Genomic DNA, 22,647 nt, shown 5'->3' on the forward strand with positions numbered 1-22,647 from the left:
CATTCATTCTTAAATATTTGGTGCCTAAAAGACAGCCTAGTACACGTAGGTATTCAATAAAGGTTTGATGAAGTATTGCTATTAAGGTAGTATATATAACATTCAATTCAAGTTGGGGAACTTGACAGAGGGAATAATGATTTAATATTCTTCAAACAGCACAAATTTAACAATAAACAAAAAATAAATGCTTAGGTTTTTACTTTATTTCCATGGTACTTTTACTGTAGAATTCTAAACACTTTTTAGCCATTTTCAGTATTTTCCTGTTTTAATAATAACAACTATTTAATAATAATACTATTGTAAAGTTCTTTTGCATTTGGGATTGGAAGATCAAGGGAAAGCAGAGGAAACAGAGGAAGAAAGAACACACAGAACCACCACAAACCACTTTCAGCAGAGAAAATGCGTGTCCACCTCAGTATAGGAACACTCAGAATATGAGTGCTAATTTTAAAGGGGTCCCTACTCTCAGAGAAATCGCAGGATGTAAGTCACTACAAAGTGCTCTCTGGTCTTAGTTTAGCTTCCAAACTTTAGATGCTGTCTTGATTATTAACAATAGCATAAAAAAACTAAACAGAGAAGACAATGCAGCATGAATTTAAGCTTCCTCTTGGAGAAACCAATTCTAATTCATTCAGTTCAACAGATTTGATTGGACTAATTAAAATAAATAAATAAATAAATAAATAAATGACCATGAAGAACTCAAACTCTTCTTTCAAAGTACTCTACCAACAGCAAGGAGTGAATGCTTATCTGGGAGTACGAAGTTGTGATTTATTAGAAATATTATTTGATCATTCGGATAACCTAAATATATTTCTCAGATATTTGGTCTTCATCCATAGCTCCTGGCTTACAGTTCCTAAACCCCTTGGAATTTATCTAAGTGATGAGAACAACAATGGTGTCTCTTATTGTGTTAATGAGGTTACTTTTGAACCCAACCCAAAGTTGGGGGCTGGTTGCCAGTAGGAGCCAACTTTGAGGTCAGAGGATTGGAACTTTCATTCCTATCCCCTAATTTCCAGAGAGGGGAGAGGGGTTTAAGGTTGATGAGTCAACAATGGCCAATGACAAAGTCAATCATGACTAGTAATGAAGTCTCCATAAAAACCCAAAAGTACAGATGGAAGGAGACTTGACTTGTGGTGAACACACTATACAATATACAGATGATGTGTTATAGAATTGTATATCTGAATCCTATATAATTTTATTAACCAATGTCACCCCAATAAATTCAATTATAACCCACACACACACACACAAGGACAGCCTCTCAGCCCTTTTTCAGAGAACCACAGTGCCTCCACATTCCACCATAACAGGCCCCAAGCCCCAAGAGGACAGAAGCTCCTTTGTTTGAGACCCTATGAATCTCTTCATTTGGCTACTGATTTGTATCCTTTAATACCCCTTGTAATAACTGCTAATCTAGTGGGTAAATGGGTTTTCTTGAGTTCTGTGAGCTGTTCTAGCAAACTAATCGAACCCACGGAGCGGGTCGTGGGAACTTCTGATTTACAATCAGTCAGAAGTACTGGTAACAACTTGTGCTCGTGACTGGCTGCTGAAAAAGTAGAGGGCTGTCTTTGTGGGACTAAGCCCTTTCTTTACCTGTGGAAGAGGGATTTGAACCACAGACAGTCAAGTTCCCAAGAAGGAGACTGAGACCCACCAAAGCATAAGAGGGAGATTTCTGCTTATATAGGAGTGAGATTCTATCTTCCATTGTAAGAAAAAGGAAGACTGAGGGTGTGAGAACTAACACAAATGGTTTGGAAAACCTGTTGGTAAAAAGATGAGAACTCAAGCTGCAACTGTTCTAATTGCTTAGATTTTGTCATTAAATATGAGGCGAGGTAACCAGCTGACAGTGAGAAGTGGAGAAGGACATTAACTTGAGAAAATTGGAGAATAAAGCAGTTATTTTAAAAAGTGAGAAGTAAAATTTACTAGGGACATGTAGCAGGATTGCCAAACACTATTTGAGGTCTGTGGTTTTTACTGTATAGACTGATTAACATAGGTGTGTATTTTTCTTACCAACTTTTAGCTACTCAGGTTCAGGCAGGAAGTAAGTGAGCTGAAATTTTGCCAGGGAAGAAGAGAGAGACAAGGGACTGATGATAATAAATGACCATGGCTAATAAGGGAAATGAGTACCTGAATGGTAATGACAGTGAAAAAGTGAGTCATAGAGTCAATGGATAGGTCTGGGTAAAGCTGAAGTATCGCTAGAAAGTAAGTATGAGGAGAAGAGGATCAGAGACTGAAATGCTTCTAGTCAAAATACTGGAAGTGGTACAGCTGTCATGTTTTGTCTTGAGTTGCCTTATCTGACAGCGTTCTATTTCTCTCTTAATCTCATGTATCACATGGTGTTAACATATTTTCTATGGTGACAATTTCTGAGAATCCTCTGTAATTGAACTTCAGTAAATCGCAGAGCTTAGGCATCAAGAAATAAACCTGGGGCCAATTCCAGCTCTGTCACTTATTGAGCTGTCTGACCTTGGGGGAGCCCATTAGTTAAAAGGAGTATCAGTATCTGCCTCTGAAAACTGTAGTTCAACCTAGCACACTTTTCACTTAGGTGCTGCTTAAAATTTAATAGTATAAAGATGTAAGCACAAAGACTTCCACATAGCAATACTTCAATCAATCAAAAAGAAGGAATTGAAAAGGTAACAATATTGCTATATTCACTTGCCCAGGAGCCAACTCCATGTAAGGATCTTGTAGCTGTCTCAACCATAAGGTGTCCAAAACCAAACTTGGCCCCCTCCTATTCTCTCCTCTTACACTCCTATTAAAAGGTGGGAAAATCAAATGCTATCTCCTCTGCAAGGCCTTCACTAATTGCTTTAATGGAACCAACCTCCCCCACCACCACCACATGGGCTAGAATACTCAAAGCCCTCTCTGACTCACTTTTAACTTCTCCTTAACATCCAATCTGCCACCAAATCCTGGCATCATTTATCAAGTCTAAGAAGCCAGAGATTTTATGATGCTCCAATATGTAAAATGAATAAAAAATGCTGCCGATTACAACTGCAAGATGCCATCACTTATAAGATAAAATCAGGTGGATAAAAGTACATTTCAGAATAGTTAAAATATGGTAACTATTCCTTTAAGTATTCTTTTACCTATGATCCCTTCTTTTCCATCTTAATGATGACTTCAGGTTCTCATTCTTTTACCCTGATCTATTGTGTAATCCCCTCTGAAGCTTCCTTGCTTCCAAATGTCCACTTCTAGGCAACTTTCATACCAATGCTGGAGCTACCTTCCTAAAATATGCATCAGCAGCCTTCATTGCTCTTCTGCAAAACAGCAACGGTACTTTTAACTATAGCATTCAAGAGCAACATAATCAGGTTCTCTAATAGCAATTTCCCTTGATCTGCTATTTCAATACTTGACAATCTACTATTCAACCACACAGGTCTATTTGATGTTCACCAAAAAGAATACCAGTAGTGTAGACTCCCTATTTATTTTGCTCTCATGTATTACCTTGATTTGTCCTGTTGGTCTCCAGTTTCCCCAATCAAAATAAAATCCTTCTCACCTTTTCATATAAAAATCAAATGCTATGCCCTCTGGAAGGCCTCTACTATTCCTTTTAGAAGTGCCTGGGTCTTTTTCTGATCCTCATAAGGGTACTCCTTATGCCCCAATATAATGTTCACTTCTTTCTGTGTTGTGCTATACTTTAAAAATTGTTTACATCCCGCCTTCCATATTAGATTTCAGGATCCTTGGGGGTAGTGGCAGTGTCTCGCTCATCTTTGTATTCACCGGCAGCACTGATACAAGGCCTCACACAGTCTAAAATAAAAGTGAATTTGCCAATGGTCATAGACAAAAATGCTGGGGGGGGGGGGGGGGTGGAGTTGGGAGGAGGGTGTCGGGGGGGGGGAAGAAACATCTGTACAAAAATAAATTAATTTAAAAAAAAAAGAGCAAAAAATAAATAAATAAAATAAAAGTGAATTTTTATGTATTAAAATGAAAGGCTGAGATAGTGCTCCTAAACGCATTTCAAGCAAAGGTCAATGGCCACTGCAAAACTGTGAAAAAACAAAAGTTTAGTCTTTCCATTTTATCTGTCAAAATGATACACAAGAACAATCGGGCAGACTACTTGACTATCTGCTAAGAGCTACTGGCAATGTCACCTACAGGAGAATCATTTTTATTGTTCAATATCTGGTACTGTTACTGTATTGAATTTTTTTAAACAGTTGACTCATTTCTTTGGACTAAGTAATTATCAAATGATGATTTCTTGGTTTTAATTTAGCTTAGGAGCTCTGGCTGGCGTTGCTCAGTGGTTAGAGTGTCAGCTATTGGACCAAAGGGTCACAGGTTTGATTCCAGGTAAAGGGCACATACCTGGGTTGCAGGTTCAATCCCTGGTCCCAACTGGGGCACGTGCAGAGGCAGCCAACCAATGTGTCTCTCTCACATCGAAGTTTCTCTCTGTCCTCTATCCCACTCCCTTCTACTCTCTCTAAAAAAAAAAAAAAATCAATGGAAAAAAATATCCTCAGGTGAGGATTAACAACAACAAAAATTAATAAAATAAATTTAGCTTAGGAGTACAGAAACTTATATAGAAGAAAAAACTACTAAACCAAATTATAGTACTGCTTACTTGAGTGTAACCTACAGAAACAAAATACAAAGAATCTATTCCTCCCTCAATTCCTGTCCACCCATCTGCTTCAATCCAGATTCTGCTATATACACCACCAAAACACAATAATGTTCTTTAATGAGATCTTCCCAAGATACATAGTCATAATTTGCCTATGTTATCAAATTTTACATCTAATTTAATTTCAAATGAGGTGTCTGGCAATAAAACAGTACTCTTAAATAAAAATGCAAGATAAGCCCTGGCGGGTTTGGCTCAGCGGTTTAGAGTGTCGGCCTGTGGTCCAGAGAGACCCGGGTTCGGTTTCCGCTAAGGGTACGTACCTCGGTTGCAGTTTGTCGCCGGCCTTGGTTGGGTTGTGCGGGAGGCAGCCACTCTATGTGTCCCTTTAACATCGATGTTTCTCTCTCTTTCTCCCTTCCTCTCTCTCCTTCCCACTCTATCTGAACAAAAAGTGGAAAAAATGTCCTCGGGTGAGGATAAAAAAAAAAAAAAAGCAAGATGACAATGGCAAAGGTAAGTGACAATGTATAATTCCAAACTCAAGTGCAGTAAGCATGGTGAAGTGATATCTTAGGGTAATATCCCTGAGGCTAGTGAGGAGGAGGAGGAAGAGAAGATATGGCAAGGTATGAAAGTGGGCTCGTCCACTGGAATGGGCCTGAGGGCGGGCAATCCTAGGTGCAGAATGATTAACCCTATAAATCTGTAACTTTTCACCCTTTACTAAAACTAATTGTTGGCCACATTTGCCTCTCACTCATAACAAAACACAGAGTCAGTCAATAAAAATATGACATGCAACAACAACTTGGTCTGAGAGCTTGAATCCTAACTGAAGAGATAAATATCTGGAATTATCTAGAGATAAACTGATTTGCAATATTTTGGTGGCAGTACCAAAATGTCACTTAACAGATATCCTGGGCTAGATCACTCCTATATTCCTGCTGGTCCACTAGCCCAAGATATGGTAACAAATTAAGGAGAAATAGGCAAGAAAGTATGTTATACATAAATCTCCCCACAGGATGTGTACTTACCTTCTTCAGGCCACATAGAGCTCTTACTTACAATATTTGCATGGTTGCTAAACATTACTGGGCAGAGAGAATCCACCTTTAAGACTCAGGTAGAGACAGAGGAAGTAAATGCAAAGTGTCTAAACTTTCCAATTTTGAAAATTAGTATTCGAAAGACAAAGTATTGTCCACCTGCATTTTTAGACTATCTCCACTACTGCTTTCCTAAACATTCTTCCCCATCCCCCATCCCAATCAACATCTATATTATCTCTTCAGATTTAAGGTCTCCCATACCCCCATCTCCTTTAAGGTAAAAAGCACCATTTTTCCCCCACACAGTGACACTCCAGAAATAATGAGTCCTTACCTGTTGAACAATCAAAAGAGAAGGTTGCTGATGGCAAGATTTTGGAACAAATCTTGAGGACAGCACAAATCTGGCAGAGGGCTAGGCAAGACAAACCTGAAGGCAGAGCTCAGAGGCAGCAGGAGATGCTGTGTGTCAGGGAAGGTGAAGCGACACTGGCAACAGTGTCACTGCAGGCCATGCAATCTCCAGTACCCCACAACAGAGGTGTGTGTGGGAGGGTGAGTAGCAGAAGCAGAGCCCAGTTGCTTCAGCTATACAAAAGGCAACAGTCATATGGAACCAGTTAAAACCCCAAATGCACTGTGGTAATTTCCAGAACAAACAAGTCCCATTCTGTTGGGAATACAAATCAAATCATCTAGTGAGTGCACTGGCCTCACAAAGCAACTGGGAAGAAGTTACTAGAAAAGGCTGGTTTCCTCAGTTTGATGGCCTGCCTTCTTGCCATTGTAAAGATGAACATTTATTGACTGTTATTATGTGCCAGACTATGTTAAGCACCACCTATGAATTTATTTATTTCTCCAATAACCACGAGGATGGGTGTTGATACTATCACCATTCTCATTATACAGAAAAGGTAACTGCTATGAAAGAAATTAAGTAACTTGTCCCCTATAAAGCCATATAACTAGTAAGTGGAAGAGCCTAGATTAGAACTCATGCAGTCTGAACACAGAACTCTGGGTCAATCACCATACTTTTCTGCCTCCATAGTAGACAGAAAAAAGGCCTGTTTACAAATTGTTAATCTTTTATTATCAAATTTAATTTTATAATACAGCATAACTAATACAGGGAAATAGATATCAAAAGTGTCTGCTGTCATGGATGAGCTAAAGGGAGTTTTTAGAAAGTAATCTACTCAAGAAAAATGGCAGCCAGCAGGACCGTAGGGAGGGTGAGTGCATGAGAGAGTGAGCTAGTGTGAGAGAGTGTGAGTGGATGTGAAGGTGGACGACCAAACTCTTGCATTGCAGACACGTGGAGCAGAAGGTTCCTGTGCTGTGGATGGGAGCAGCCGGCTAGCGGTAAGCGGCCCTTCTGGGCGCTTCTCCCTATGCTGCCAGGAGGTCCCACCATTTTGGAAGATCCTGGTCTTCCCTGGGAGTAGGCAGTGGGAGCGACTAGGGCCCAGCAACCTGAGCCCACCAGTGCACCTGGCACCATCGGACCAGTGGACACCCTGTGTCAACACAGACCAGTGTACAGTAGTGGAGCTGCCAAGGTGCCTGTTGCAGAAGCCCCAAACGGCTGGGAGCCCAGTACCATCCCCCACAGCAGCAGCCCAATCAGAGTTGAGATATACCCCCAGCAACAGAGGCTGGGGAACAGACATCCATCCCCAGGCAACAGAAGCACAGACCAGCAGCAGAGAACCATGCCCAAAAACTACAGCAAAGGCTGAGCAGAAGCTGAGCCCCACAGGGCAGCAGCACTCCGCTGCCGCCAGCAGTGGGATCTGGGGCTCCACGGAGGCCTGTGTGACCCAGCTACCCACAAGAGTGGTGGGAAGCTGGGGCTCTAGAGGTCCCAGTGTGATCCAGCTGCCCGCCGGACCTGCGGGGTGCTGGGGCACCAGAGAGGCCTGTGCAACCCAGCTGCCCACAAAATACGTGTGGAGCCCGGTCTCCAAACAGACTGTGTGATCCAGCTCCCCACAGGATCAGAGGGAAGCACGGGGTCCAACAGGGCCTGCACAACTCTGTTGCCCACAAGATCGACTAGGAGTCAAGGCTCCAGTGAGGTCTGTGCAACACAGCTGCCTACGGTAGGGGCAAGGAGCTCAGCTCCAACAGGGCCTGAGCTATACAGCTACAGGTGGCACCAGCAACCAGCTGGAAACACAGCTCCAGAGGGCCCATGTGATCCAGCAGCAACACATACCAGGACACACGAATACCAGCCCCCAGTAGTCAGTCCTCCAGGATCCACAGCAGGCAAGAGGTAACACACAACAAAACAGTCTGGGAGGCAAAGTAGCCTTATTTGATATACATTGAACTGCCTACACATCCAAATATCCTTCACCAGGTCTAGAGCTACCAGACGGCTAAAATGGAGAGACAAAGAAACAACACCCAAAGGAAAGAAAAAGAGGAATCACAGAAAAGGACCTACAGGAAATGGAATACAGCAACTTGTCAGAAAAAGAATTCAAAGCAATGATTTCAAGGATGCTCAAACAATTTGGTGAGAACTACAAGCAACTTAGTAAGAATTATGAAGAGCTCGCTGGGAACTACTTCAGCTTAAAAAAAGAGGTAGAAGCTATGAATAAAAATCAAGAGGAAATAAAGAATGACATAGCAGTTATGAAAAATACCTTAGAAGGGTTCAGTAGTAGATTAGAAGAAGCTGAAGACCGAATCAGCGACTTAGAAGACAAGGCAGAGAAAAACACCCAAACAGAGCAGCAAATGGAAAAAAAAAAAAAAATGAAAAAGCAGGAGGAAAGTTTAAGGGGAGCTGTGGGGCAATACAAAACGTAACAACATTTGCATTCTAGGGGTACTGAAAGGAGAAGAATCAGAGAAAGGAATAGAGAACCTGTTTGAAGAAATAATGACAGAAAACTTCCCTAAACTGGTGAAGGAAAATGTTACACAAGTCCAGGAAACACAGAGAGTCCCAAGCAAGATGAACCCCAGAAGACTCACAGCTAGACATACAAAATAAAAATGGCAAACATTAAAGACAAAAAATCTTAAAGGAGGCAAGAGAGAGACAGAGAGTTACCTACAAGGGAGCTCCCATTAGACTGTCAGCTGATTTCTCAACAGAAACCATGCAGGCCAGAAGGGAGTGGCATGAAGTGTACAAGGTAATGCAAGGCAAGGGTCTGAATCCAAGACTACTCTACCAGCAAGGCTATCATTCAAAATTGAAGGAGAAATAAAGAGCTTCATGGATTAAAAAAAGCTAAAGGAATTTACCACCACCAAACCAGCACTGCAAGAAATGCTGAAGAGACTGCTGTAAGAAGAAGGAGAGAGAGAGAGAGAGAGAGAGAGAGAGAGAGAGAGAACACACACAGGCATAAAATTAAAATGGCAACTAATAACTATCTATCAACAATTACGTTAAATGTAAATGGCTTAAATGCTCCAATCAAAAGACATAGGGCAGCTGACTGGATAAGAAAACATGACCCATATATATGCTGTTTATTAGAGATGCACCTCACAGCAAAAGACTCACAGAGGACGAAAGTGAAGGGATGGAAAAAAATTTTCCAAGTAAATAGAAATGGAAAAAAAGCTGGTGTAGCAATATTAATATCTGACAAAATAGACTTTAAAACAAGGGACAAAATAAGAGACAGAGAAGGTCACTACATAATATTAAAAGGATCAATCCAACAAGAGGATATAACCTTGGTAAAGACATACACACCAAATACGGGAGCACCAAAATACATTTAAAAACTTCTGGAGGACTTCAAGGAAGAGATCAATAGCAAAATGATCATAGTGGGTGACTTTAACATGCCACTGACACAACTGGATAGATCTTCTAGACAAAAAATTAACAAGGACATAGAGTCCTTACAAGACAAACTAGATCAGTTGGACTTCATTGATATTTACAGAACACTTCATGCCAAAGCTGTAGAATATACATTCTTCTCAAGTGCACATGGGTAATTCTCAAAGATAGACCACATGTTAGGACACAAAGCAAGTCTCTATAAATTCAAGAAAACTGAAATCATATTAAGCATCTTCTGAGATCACAGTGGTATGAAACTAGAACTCAATTACAATAAAAACACACAAAACCATTCAAACACTGAAAAGCTAAATAGCATGCTTTAAACAACAAATGGGTTACTAATGAGATCAAGGAAGAAATTAAAAACTTCCTGGAAACCAATGAAAACGAGGACACAACAACACAAAATCTATGGGGCACAGCGAAAGCAGTCCTGAGAGGGAAGTTCATAGTGCTACAGGCCTACCTCAAGAAACAAGAAAAATTCCTAATTGACTTTCTAACCCTACAACTTAAAGAACTAGAAAGTAAACAAAAGAAAAACCCAGAGCCAGTAGGAGGAAGGAAATAATAAAGGTCAGAGAAGAAATAAATGACATAAAACTAAAAAAAAAATTCAAAAATCAATGAAACAAAAAGCTGGCTCTTTGAAAAGATAAACAAGATCAATCGACCTTCAGCCAGACTCATCAAGAAACAAAAAGAGAGAAACCAAATACACAAAATCAGAAATGAAAGAGGAGAAGTAACAATTGACACCACAGAAATACAAAGGATCATCAAAACATACTATGAACAATTATACAACAACAAATTGGACAATCTAGGAGAAATGGACAGATTTCTAGAAACACACAGCTTCCCAAAACTGAACCAGGAAGAGATAGAAAACTTGAACAGACCAATAACAATTGAGGAAACTGAAGATGTAATTAAGAAACTCCCAGCAAACAAAAGCCAAGGCCCAGATGGCTTCACAGGAGTTTTACCGAATATTCAAAGAAGATCTAATATCCATTCTCCTCAAACTATTCCAAAAAATCCAAGAACACTTCCAAACTCAATTTATGAGGCCAGCATAATCCTAATTCCAAAACCAGATAAAGACACTACAGAGAAAGAAAACTACAGGCCAATATCCCTGATGAACACAATGCCAAAATCCTTAACAAAATATTAGCAAATTGGATCCAGCAATACATCAAAAAAATTATTCATCATGACCAAGTGGATTTCATCCCAGACATGCAAGAATGGTACAATATTCGCAAGTCAATAAATGTGATACATCACATAAACAAAAAGAAAGATAAAAACCATATGATCATATCAATAGATGCTGAAAAAGCATTTGACAAAATCCAGCACCCATTTCTGATAAAACGCTCTGCAAGGTGGGAATAGAGGGCTCATATCTCAACATAATAAAGATTATATATAAAAAACCTATAGCCAACATCATACTCAAATGGGCAAAAACTAAAAGCATTCCCCTTAAGAATGGGAACAAGACAGGGATGCCCACTTTTGCCACTCTTATTTAACATAGTACTGGAAGTCTTAGCCACAGCAATTAGATATCAAGAAAAAATAACGGGGATTCAAACTGGAAAGGAGGAAGTGAAACTGTCATTATTTGCAGATGACATGATATTGTATATAGAAAACTCTAAAGCCTCCATCAAAAATCGCCCTGGCAGGTTTGGCTCCATGGTTAGAGCGTCAGCCTGTGGTCCAGAGAGACCCAGGTTCGGTTCCCACTAAGGGCACATATCTCAGTTGCAGTTTGTCCCCAGCCCTGGTTGGGTCGTGCGGGTGGCAACCACTCAGTATATCCCTTTCACGTTGATGTTTCTCTCTTTCTCTCTTCCTCTCTCTCCCTTCCACTCTATCTGAACAAAAAGAAAAAGAAAAAATGTCCTCAGGTGAGGATAAAAACAAAAAAGACTCCATCAAAAATCTACTAGACTCAGTAAATGAATCTGGCAAAGTAGCAGGACACAAAATTAACATTAAGAAATTGACGGCATTCTTATACACCAATGATGAAATCACAGAAAGAGAAACTAAAAAAACAATCCCATTTACCATCACAGCAAAAAAATTAAGATACCTAGGAATAAACTTAACCAAAGAAATAAAGGACCTCTTCACAGAAATCTACAGGTCATTGAAAAAAATAGAGGAAGATATAAAAAAGTGGAAGCATATACCTTGTTCATGGATTAGAAAAATTAATATAATTAAAATGTCCATACTACCCAAAGCAATCTATAGATTCAATGCAATCCCCATCAAAATACCAATGACATATTTCACAGAACTAGAACAAACGCTGCAAAAGTTTTATGGAATCAAAAAAGATCTGGAATAGCCACAGCAATCTTGAAGAAGAACAAAGTAGGAGGAATTATCAGATTTTAGGTTATACTACAAAGCCACTGTAATCAAAACAGGTTGGCACTGGCACAAGAACAGGCAAATAGACCAAAAGAACATAATAGAGAACCCAGAAATTGACTCGAGACAATATGCTCAATTAATATTTGACAAAGGTGGCAAGAGCATACAGTGGAGTCAAGACAGTCTCTTCAATAAATGGTGTTGGCAAAATTGGACAGCTACTTGCAAAAAAAATGAAGCTGGACCACCAACTTACACCATATATGAGAATAAACACAAAATGGATAAAAGACTTAAATGTAACTCATGAATCCATAAAAATTCTAGAAGAAAATGCCGACAACAAAATTTCAGACATCATACGCAGCAGCATTTTCACTGATACAACACCTAAGGCAACAGAAACAAAAGAAAAAATGAACACCAGGGACTACATAAAACTAAAAAGCTCTGCACAGCAAAAAAAAAAAAAACAACCATCAAAACGAAAAGGGATCCCATTATATGGGAGACCACAATTGCCAATGATGCATCAGATAGGGGATTAATTTCTATAGAGTGCTCATACAACTCAACAAAAGGAAGACAAAGAACCCAATAAAAAAAATGGGCAAAGGACCTAAATAGACACCTCTCCAAACAGAACATACAAATGGCCAAGAGACATATGAAGAAATGCTCAACGTCACTAATCATTAGAGAGATGCAAATTAAAACAACTATGAGGTATCACCTCATACCTGTCAGAATGGCCGCCATCAACAAATCATCAAACAAGTGTTGGTGAGGGTGTGGAGAAAAGGGGACTCTAGTGCACTGCTGGTGGGAATGTAGACTGGTGCAGCCACTGTGGAAAACACTATGGTATTACCTCAAAAAGTTAAAAATTGAACTTCCATTTGACCCAGTGATCCCACTTCTAGGAATATACCCTTAAGAGACCTGAAACACCAATCATAAATAATATATGTACCCCTATGTTCATAGCAGCACTATTTACAATTGCGAAGATCTGGAAACAACCCAAGTGCTCATCAGTAGATGAGTAGATAAAAAAGCTGTGGTACATGTACACAATGGAATACTATACAGTTGTAAGAAAGATAGATCTCTTATCCTTTGAGATGTCATGGAAGGACCTGGAGAGTATTATGCTAAGCGAAGCAAGCCAATCAGAGAAAGACAAATATCACATGATCTCACTTATTTGTGGAATATAATGAACTAAACAAACTGATGAACAAAATTGACCCAGAAACATAGAGGTAGGGTACAGACTGATAAGCCTCAAAGGAGGGGGGGGTTGAGGGGGAAGAGATAAACCACAGAACTTATATGCATGTATTCATGACCAATGGACATGAACAACAAAGCTGAAGATGGGGGAGGGATAGGGAGGAGGGTATCAATGGGGGAAAAAGGAGAAACATCTGTAACAAAAACAAATTAATAAAAAAATTAAAAAAAAAAAAAGTCAAATGGCAGCAATAAAAGTTCAATGCCAAAGACGCCAAGCCATAGTTTTCTTATCTAACAAATTGGAGAAACAAGTCCATACTATCTCACAGCCCTGGTAACAGGAGTCAGTGAAATAATTAAACACATGCGAAAGCATCCTGTAATCTGCAAATCACTATATTCTATTAGGCATAATTTTTATTAAACACAAAAAACAGAGGTGTGGAAAATCAACCAGACAGAACACATTTTCAACACAATTGCCTATTACCTAATGGAAACTAGATATAACTATACATCTAAGACCAAGTAAAAATTATTCCCCAAGGATATTTTTATCAGCCTTTAAGGCTCCTGTTGGAGGAAATTCCCTCAGAATTTAACACATACTTGTGGGAACTTCATGTCAAGGCCCAAATGTAGACTTATCAAATAGAAACATCACCTCCTTCCAGCCATGTACTAGGCAGTGGTAGCAAATGCCAGTTCAAATACTACCCTTCAAGACAGCATCCTTCATCTCAGGTCTGAATGGATCAAGCCAGCCCCTATATGTTCTCACAGCGCATTTGCTACTTTGTTGGCATTTCATCCTGATTGGCATCAAAAATCACTAGTTGCTTCCAAGCCTGACTTACTACTACTTTTTTTTTTTTTAAGTGTCTTTTTTAAAAAAAATCCTCACTCAAGGACATTTTCCCATATTTTGGTCAGATAGAGTGGGAGGGAGAGAGAGAGAAACATCGACGTAAAAGGGACACATGAGTGGCTGCCACCCACACGACCCAACCAGGGCCGGGGACAAACTGCAACTGAGGTACATGCCCTTAGCGGGAATCGAACCCGGGTCTCTCTGGACCGAAGGCCGATGCTCTAACCGCTGAGCCAAACCGGCCAGGGCTTCCTACTACTTCTTGAACTCAGTAAATTCACACAGAACCCCAAACCCTAAAGCAGCTGATCCTATGGCCTAGCACTCAAATATTTGCTCTATGCAGTTTGTATTTCTCCATTCTGAGCCTGAAAACTGTTTAGGGTGGGAAAAAAATTGTTCACAGTATCTTCTCCCTTCTGGATCTGCACGGTGAAAAAAAAAAAAAAAAAAAAGGTCTTTTGCAAACAGAATGAGAGGCAGGAACGGAAAGGAAAGAGAGCATCAGAACATTCAAAACTCCGTACGGAATTCAGAACTTCCTGCATCGTGTTTCGGAAACACGCTGGGCGCCCCCTGCATCACAAGCGAAGGGGATTCTACCGCCCGAGCCGGTTCTTGGAATCCCAGACCGCCGCGCTCATTCTAACCACCCTCGGGGGCACGTGCTCTTCACTTCTCAGATGCTGAACGCGAGCAAAGGGCACTCAGGCCGGCAAAGCAGAAAGGACTCCCCTACCAGCACTGCAGGCCCAAGAACAAGACCCTCGAGCTGTGCAGGGGGCGCTTCGGTGAGGTCTCCAGGAAACGTGCTTTCAGGGACTTCACTACGCGCCACACGGGGCTGCACGGGGCGCGAGGCGCTGCCGCGACCCGCCCGGACCCAGCCTCCTTCGACGCCGGCACGGGCCTGGCGAGGCCGCCGGCGGGGGCAGCGCCGCTCGCCGCCCGCCCTGCCGACCCCAGGCCGCTGTCATCCTCTCCGACAGGCACACGCGTGAGCCCGTTCATCCCGCGCGCTGCCTCGGCGCCCCAGGACGCGGCCTCCCGTCGCCCGGGGAGAACACGGGGTAGCGTCCTCACCGCTCTGGGCGCCTCACGCCCCGTCGCCGCCACACACGGAGACCGCACTGGGCTCCGGCGAGCGACTTCAAACCCGATCCCGTCTCGTAGCTGTGCCCGGAATCATTCATTACCTTCCCCAAGCAAATGTGGCACGTGATGGGCAGAGTGAGGGACAATGTAACGTTCTGCACGGTCTGAGCCATGGCAGCGTTCAGAATCCCGCCAACACGGAAGTCCCGCCGACCGCGGAGCCGGCGGCGACTGGGGCAGCGCGAGGCCGGCTACGGCAGCCCGGCAGGGCCACGGCCCGCCGCCGGAGGAAGCGAAACGCGCTTTTGAAACGCGCGGTCGCCAAGGCTTTCCCCTGCCTTCCCTCCTTCCTTTCATTATAAGTAAACTAGAGTAAAAACTCTCCCCTGTTCAGGAGCTGCAAGATTTCTGAGAATGGAAGGGAAGGCGGTTTACTACAGGTATCGAGGATCTTGAAAGTTTAAGTGGAAGAGTAATCGTGGTGAGAGGAGAGGAAATGAGTAAGGGCGATTTTAAGTCCTCGAATCTTTCCAGGTGGGTGGGTGGGGACAGAGTGTTCCCTCTGAGGGTAGCACCCAACCCTGCCTGCAAACACACGGTGCAGTCAGAACAGGGAGAGAAAAGATGATCTTTACGTTTTGATTTTTCCAACAACTTTTTGCCACTCAGCTGCCTTTGTGTTCGTAAATGATGTGATGTCACCAAAAAAAACCAACAACTGTCTCTTCATCTGTTTCTGAGACGTCGTGGATAGTCTAGTCGAGCTTTCCCTAAAGACAGGCTGTCTCTCTGGCCCTCTGGGGTTTCTATCTCAAGAGAGGCTTAGGGGTCTGGAGTCACAGACTGATTTACATCCACAGGTGAGAAGGCTGCAAGGTGTGAGCTGTGCACGCTCCCCCAAAGCACTTGAATTTGAAGCGTTTAAAGACTTCATTTCAGGTGCACAGTTGAACATGAAATGTGCCCCTGTGCTATTAAACTGATGCGTGAGGTTATAAGTTCCCACACTTCCTTCCAATGAACAAGAAAAACGATGAAAGTTCCTAAATGAATCTTGAATATAACAGATTTGGAATTGAACCGAAACTTTAAGTGAGGAAGAGTCAATGGGATCAATTTATGCAAACAAATACTATCTATGAGTAGGGTGATTTAGAAACAAAACCAATGGAATTACTTTAATATTTCTGGGAAAGCTGCAGTATATAGGTCACACACAAGAAGCAGTGTCGTGGTTTTTAAGAAACTTTTTTAACCTCACCTGACATTTTTCCATTTTTTGTTCAGATAGAGTGGGAGGGAGAGAGGGGAAGAGAGGGGAAGAGAGAGAGAGAGAGAAACGACTTGAAAGGGACACATCAAGTGGCTGCCTCCCACACAACGCACCCAGGGCCAGGGACAAACTGCAGCCAAGGTACCAGCCCTTTGCAGAAAGGAACCCGGTCTCTCTGGACCGCAGGCTAATGCTCCAACCGCTGAGCCAAACTGGCCAGGGCCCTCGTGGTTTTTTTTTCTTTTTTTTCTTTTAAGAGGTTCTGGGTCTGGACTGTGAGGGTAGAAATCCTTGCAGGAACACTTTCCTGGCTCTACTGGTTTCAGACAATTTATTTAACCTCTGCTTCTTAGCTTCCTCCTTGGTAAAGTGTGTGTGTGTGTATTAGTAAAATGATGTCAATGTATCTTGCTATCAGGTCTATAAAAGGAACAGACAATAATGAGGTTGGAGCAGCTAGTAGTTCACTTGAAGAAGCCTAAGTCCAGTGCAGAATAGGCTCACAGGTGACAGTGAGCATTCTTTCAAACAACCCAGTAACCTCATTTTCTAGGGATTGGAGATTAACATGTGCTTGGAACTGGAGAAATGGGCAAAATAGTCATATTGATTGCCTGTTTAATGGCCACTTTTTCAGAGTGCCTGGCACAAAGTCATCTAGTTTGGCTATCTCCTGGCTGTTTGCAGTCCTATTCATATGGGGACTAGAATTCATATGTTTGCTAGTACATCTTTCACATTCCTGGCTGGAGACCTTGGACTTCAAAATGAGAAAGCTCCAGATCATTCAAGTTTCATACCCACTGTCATTCAAGTTTCCCATCTTCTCCATCTTTCTGTGTTCCTCTCCCCACATTACTGTGTTTTTCCATGTTATCATCTTGCCCATTCCCTATTCTCAACTTTCTGGTACCTAAGGTTACAGTATTTTAGGCCTGTCATTCCCATCCTCTGAGTGGGATGTAGGACTGAGAAAGTTCTGCCTCTGGCATCCATCCCTGGAAACAGTGCAGCAGAAAGATGTGTTGAACACAATCTTTAAAAAAAGACTTTTTCATTGCTGCTGGGACAAGTTCATTTCTTGGTAATCATCCTGATGATTGATGTTAACACTCAGTCACAAGGATAAATGTTAAAAATCGTAACATACATTTTAAGTAGAATGTTAGAATCTAGAATATTTCTAACATCTTTTTCCACATTTACTAGCATTGTTATAGCTTCTCACTGCTGTTTTAGTGCTCTGTCCTTATATCTATTTCTGTGTTGATCACATAGTTATAGTTGCTTGTGTATGTGATTGTCCTCACAACAAACTGTTTCTTGAGGTCAGGGATTGTTACCTGATTTATCTAGTAACTGGTATTAAGTGACTATCCCACAAACCACATTTTCTTTAGCTACAAACTACCTTTTTTAAAAAAAAAATAGACCCAGGCTGTTTTAAATATTGTTTTTACTTGTTTTTCATTTCAGAATGGAAGACAGTATTGCTTTTTGCTAAATATAAAAATAATAAGGCTCATCTTTAAAAAAATTAAGCCATCTAAACATATATAAAATAATCAGAATCTCCTCTACACTCATGCCTCACCTCTCTATCCTGTGTGGTAGACATTTCTATGAATATTCTAGAGCATATCCTTACAAATATTTTAATTTATATACTACTGTGTGCATAAGCACAAATAGGATCATACCTCCTTTGTTTACTAATGCTTTGTGGATGAGTACATACACACACATACACATATATCTAAATAATATTGTTAGCGATAACAGCTGATTAGGACTCTCTGTAGGTCCAGATTGATTTCAGGCCAATTCCCAGGCTTTGCTTTTAATAATGCAGATGGTTTACAGCCAGAAACTATGTCTTTCCTCTGCTCTATGAAAGGAATTTCCTTTTTTTTTGACAAATAATATTGTAGTTATTATTTGACCAAATTGTTAAATAATATTGCTACTACTCTAATAGGAATACAGAGATTACATGGCTCATTGACTTTCTGCTTCATTTCTTTCTCAACTTCTTAGAGGCCTGAGGGGAGGGAGTTCTGTGACCTGAGTAGTTCTATCAGCATAGCACCTGGTATGGGCTAAAACCTCCTAAATCCTTAGAATCATAAACTTTTAGAACTAGAAAGGATCTTAGGGCTTTTTAATGTAGGCCTTTCATTTCACTGATGAGAAAATTGAGGCACAGATAAGGTAAACCACCAGATAATGGTAGAATTGGAACTAAATCCTAGATCTCACTTGGACAATCTGAGATTGTTGGCCCAATGCCTTTGTGTAAGTGCAAGATGTGTTTTTATTAATAAAGTAATTCAGTAATAAAAAGTCAGTCATAATTGAATTGCTTTCCTAAGAAAACCATCAAATAGCTATGGAACACCTTTTACCCCTTGTTTAAATCAGAATCATTTTTATAATAAATTATTTAAAAGCAAGTTTAAAAAAATATAAAATCTTAAGTGCTATTAAAAATTGATTAGGAATGCATTATTCTTTCATTGACCCAGTTCAGATTGTTTTTTAATTTTTTTGGTCAAAGCTAATAAATTTGAGTAGATGTTTCAGACAGACATTTTGTAATCATTTGGTCATCAGTCAATTAATCACAACTTCATAAATATTGATTTCAGATTACATTTATTTTTCATTCCTGAAAGACAATCTTTTTGTTTTGTTTTAAACTTATACAGTCCTCCCACCCCCACCCCCTGACTTAGATTGTGGTTAACACTGAGAAAACTCATAAAAGTTGGATTAAAAATTAATTAGAGGTTCTGGCCCAGTTGCATGGATGTCTTCTTCACATGATACCATTTTCTCACAGGCTGGAAATGAGCTAAAATACCTGAAAATATGTTTGTTATTACAGCAGAGGAACTTGGCTTTTCCTTGCACATTTTTTTTATCCTCACTGGAGGACATTTTTGCATTTATCTTCAGATAGAGCAGGAGGGAGGGAGGGAGGAAGAGTGAGAGAGACAGAAAGAGAGAGAGAGAGAGAGAGAGAGAGAGAGAGAGAGAGAGAGAGAGAAACATCAATGAGAGAGAGACAAATCAACTGGTTGCCACCCACAGGACCTCAACCAGGGCAGGGAACAAACTGCAACCGAGTGCATGCCCTCAGCAGGAACCAACCCAGGTTCCTCTGGTCCACGGGCTGATGCTCTAACCGCTGAGCCAAACTGGCCAGGGCTCCTTGCACATTTTTAAAAATAGGCTGCTTGAAGTTAGCACTCATTTATGTAATGTATTTTTGTTAAAGACATTAAGGAACACTAACTCAAAGTTCTGTTTCATGGAGTTTATATTCTAGTAGAAAAGTTATGCTGCAATGGCTTTGGGAAAAAAATCCTGGCCTCTTAAATAACAGTTGAGGTTTTAATACTGAATCCGCACATCAAGTTTACATGTAATCACATTGTCAGGGTTGCAGAAGAAATAAATACATGTAATTAGTTATGTGTTATTCCTCCAAAATATAAAATTATTTATGTGCCAGGCACTGGTCTAAAGGTTGAGTATACAGCTGTAAATCAGACAAGGTCTCTTCCTGTGTTTTTCATTCAACAAATATTTTATTGACAGTTTTTATTTATTTATTTATTTGTTTGTTTATTGTCTTTTTGTTCAGATAGAGTGTGAAGGAGAGAAAGGAAGAGAGAGAGAGCGAAAGAGAGAGAAACATCGACGTGAAAAGGACACATCGAGTGGCTGCCTCCCGCACCACCCAACGAGGGCTGGGGACAAACTGCAACCGAGGTACATGCCCTTAACGGGAACTGAACCTGGGTCTCTCTGGACCGCAGGCCGACGCTCCAACTGCTGAGCCAAACCGGCCAGGGCTCAACAAATATTTTATTGACCACCAATGATGTGCCAGTCACTGTAGTATTAATGAGCCACTTTATAAATGACTCAACTCTTCTAATCCACCATAAAATGCCTATTTCTACAGTAATTTCTTTTCTGGGTGCTCTTAGTGTTAGTTAGCCCCTGGGATTGCGACACAACAAGTTATAGTTTTAAATATTTAAAAATGTTGCAAATTGGGTGATTGTTTTAAATGAGGTAATTTTAAAAAGATATTCTAGTTCCACCTAAGGCTAAGTGGTACTTCACAAATGTTTGTTGATTGTTAGAGAATAAATGAAGGAAATATCACCTCCGGGAATATCCTAACAAGAACCACAAAGACAAATAGGTTATGAGATCTGCCCAAGTAGTAGAATAAGGAACCAAACTCCGGGATCCTGGCTGTTTTTGTCTTTAAGTTGCCTGAGAGAGCACATTTCCCTTCTTCCTGTCCTTAGTTTAGGTGTGAGCAGACTTCCAAGATGAGATCCTCCCAGAGGAACTCAAAGCCAGGTCCCTGTTTTCATCCTATTTACCGAAGCCCTATAAATATTTGTATTCCATCTGAGGGCACCTCTCCCACAAAAGCATCCTACACTTGGCAATGGTGTCCTCAGCACCTGGCTGGAGTCTTGCCTAGTTGCTTTCCCTCTTTTAGGTAAGGCATCAACACCTTCTTTACACACTCAACATCTCCAGTCATTGGTCTAGCAGCTGAGTCTTTTATTACAAGTGTTATTTAAGATATGGCTTCATTTCCCCATATCACCATCTTTGATCTATGACTTTTCTTTCTTTTCCTCCTCACACCATTTATTATGACCACATCTCAAGTTTTACCTTTTTCATGATGATTTTTCTGTCTGCTCCAGCCTCCTCATAATCCCTTGCCTTTCAAATTCTTTATCATTTATGATCTATATCATGCAATTTTTTTTACCTCACGCATTTACACTATAAACCCTTATTTAACCTCTACTCTGGGTCAAGCACTCTAACAAATGCTAGAGCTAACAAGTTGAAAGACGGGTTCAGCCCTGTCCTAGTAAAGTGTATAGTCTGTGGGCAAGAAGGCAAATGTATTACTAAGTCACATTATTTATGTGTGGCACAGTGCTGAACACACAGTGAACCTCAGCAAATAATGGCTAATTGATTGGCACGCTATCCCTTCTTTAGCTCTGTGTCTCTGTCTCTTTCTATCTCTCCATATCACCATTTTATTTATTTATATTTTTTAATTGATATGAAAAAGAGAGAGACAGAGACATCGATCTATTGCCTTCCCCCTGTGCCCTGACCAGGGTTTGAACCTGCATCCTGGGTATGTGCTCTGACCGGGAATTGAACCTGCCACCTTTTGGTATAGGAGATAACACTCCAACCAACTGAGCCATACTGGCCAGGGCTCCATATTACTATTTTAGAATTTATGTTAATTTATTTAAGCAATTGTTTTTATGATTTGAAAGAACCGGTATTTGTGTGTGTATCCTTCCATAAGAATAATGTTTTCAAACCATGATTAAAATATATGTTTCTCTTTGCAAGAAACAGGAGGATCTATCCAGAATAGCAAGGCCAAGGGCAAGAGCCCTGTGGGGTGTGCCAGGGGAATGGCCCCTTCTGCTATACAGCATTTAAATTCAACTTAGAGGAAAAGGTGCATGTGAATGATATTTTCTCAGAAACAGCTATGGGGATCATAGCATAAAAGCACTTTTCCATCACCCTTACTCCATCAACTACTTCCACCGTCTTCATTCCTCTCTCTTAAGAGTGCCGGCCTTCTAGTCCCAGAAACTTGAAGAGGCCTCCAAAGGCCAGTGGGCTCCTTGGGCGTAGCTGGGTCTGGTTGCCATACAAACAAAGCCTGAAGTTATGTGATCATTTTAGAACTGTTACATACACAAGACACTTTTGATGTTGTGGTAATATAATGGTTAAGTCATATTATCTGGAACATTCTATCTTGAGTCCTCTCATTCTTCAGCATGGCTTAGTAGTGAAGGCATGCTGCTTTATCACAGTTCAGCCTCTGTGACTAGGGAAGAGCAAATACACACTCTAATTCACCATAAATTGAGAGAGTAACTGACATTTTTTTCTTGCAGTAGACAAGTATTACTATTCACTGAGACTGAATTCAATAAGAGTTGTATTTGTTTGCAAGGGCTGCCATAACAAATGATCACAAACTGGGTGCCTTAAACAATAGGAAAGTATTGTCTCACATTTCTGGGGCCTGGAAGTCTGAACTCAAGGTGCCAGCAGGGTTAGTTCCTTTGGAAGGCTGAGAGGAATAATCTGTTAGTTCCTTCT

General features: G+C 40.8%; 1 protein-coding gene across 1 annotated transcript in view; it reads right to left on the minus strand.

Annotated features, from left to right (window-relative positions):
* OBI1 (ORC ubiquitin ligase 1) overlaps nt 1-15,391 on the minus strand; it is a 47,138-nt gene extending 31,747 nt beyond the window's left edge. The window contains exon 1 of the mRNA XM_036249989.1: nt 15,284-15,391. Coding sequence (XP_036105882.1) covers nt 15,284-15,355 — 72 coding nt within the window. The 5' untranslated portion in view covers nt 15,356-15,391. The remainder of the gene's footprint in view (nt 1-15,283) is intronic.
* Nucleotides 15,392-22,647: the final 7,256 nt, after the last annotated feature.

Source organism: Molossus molossus, unplaced genomic scaffold (assembly GCF_014108415.1).
Source record: "Molossus molossus isolate mMolMol1 unplaced genomic scaffold, mMolMol1.p scaffold_m16_p_9, whole genome shotgun sequence".
In the NCBI taxonomy this organism is placed as follows: Eukaryota; Metazoa; Chordata; class Mammalia; order Chiroptera; family Molossidae; genus Molossus; species Molossus molossus.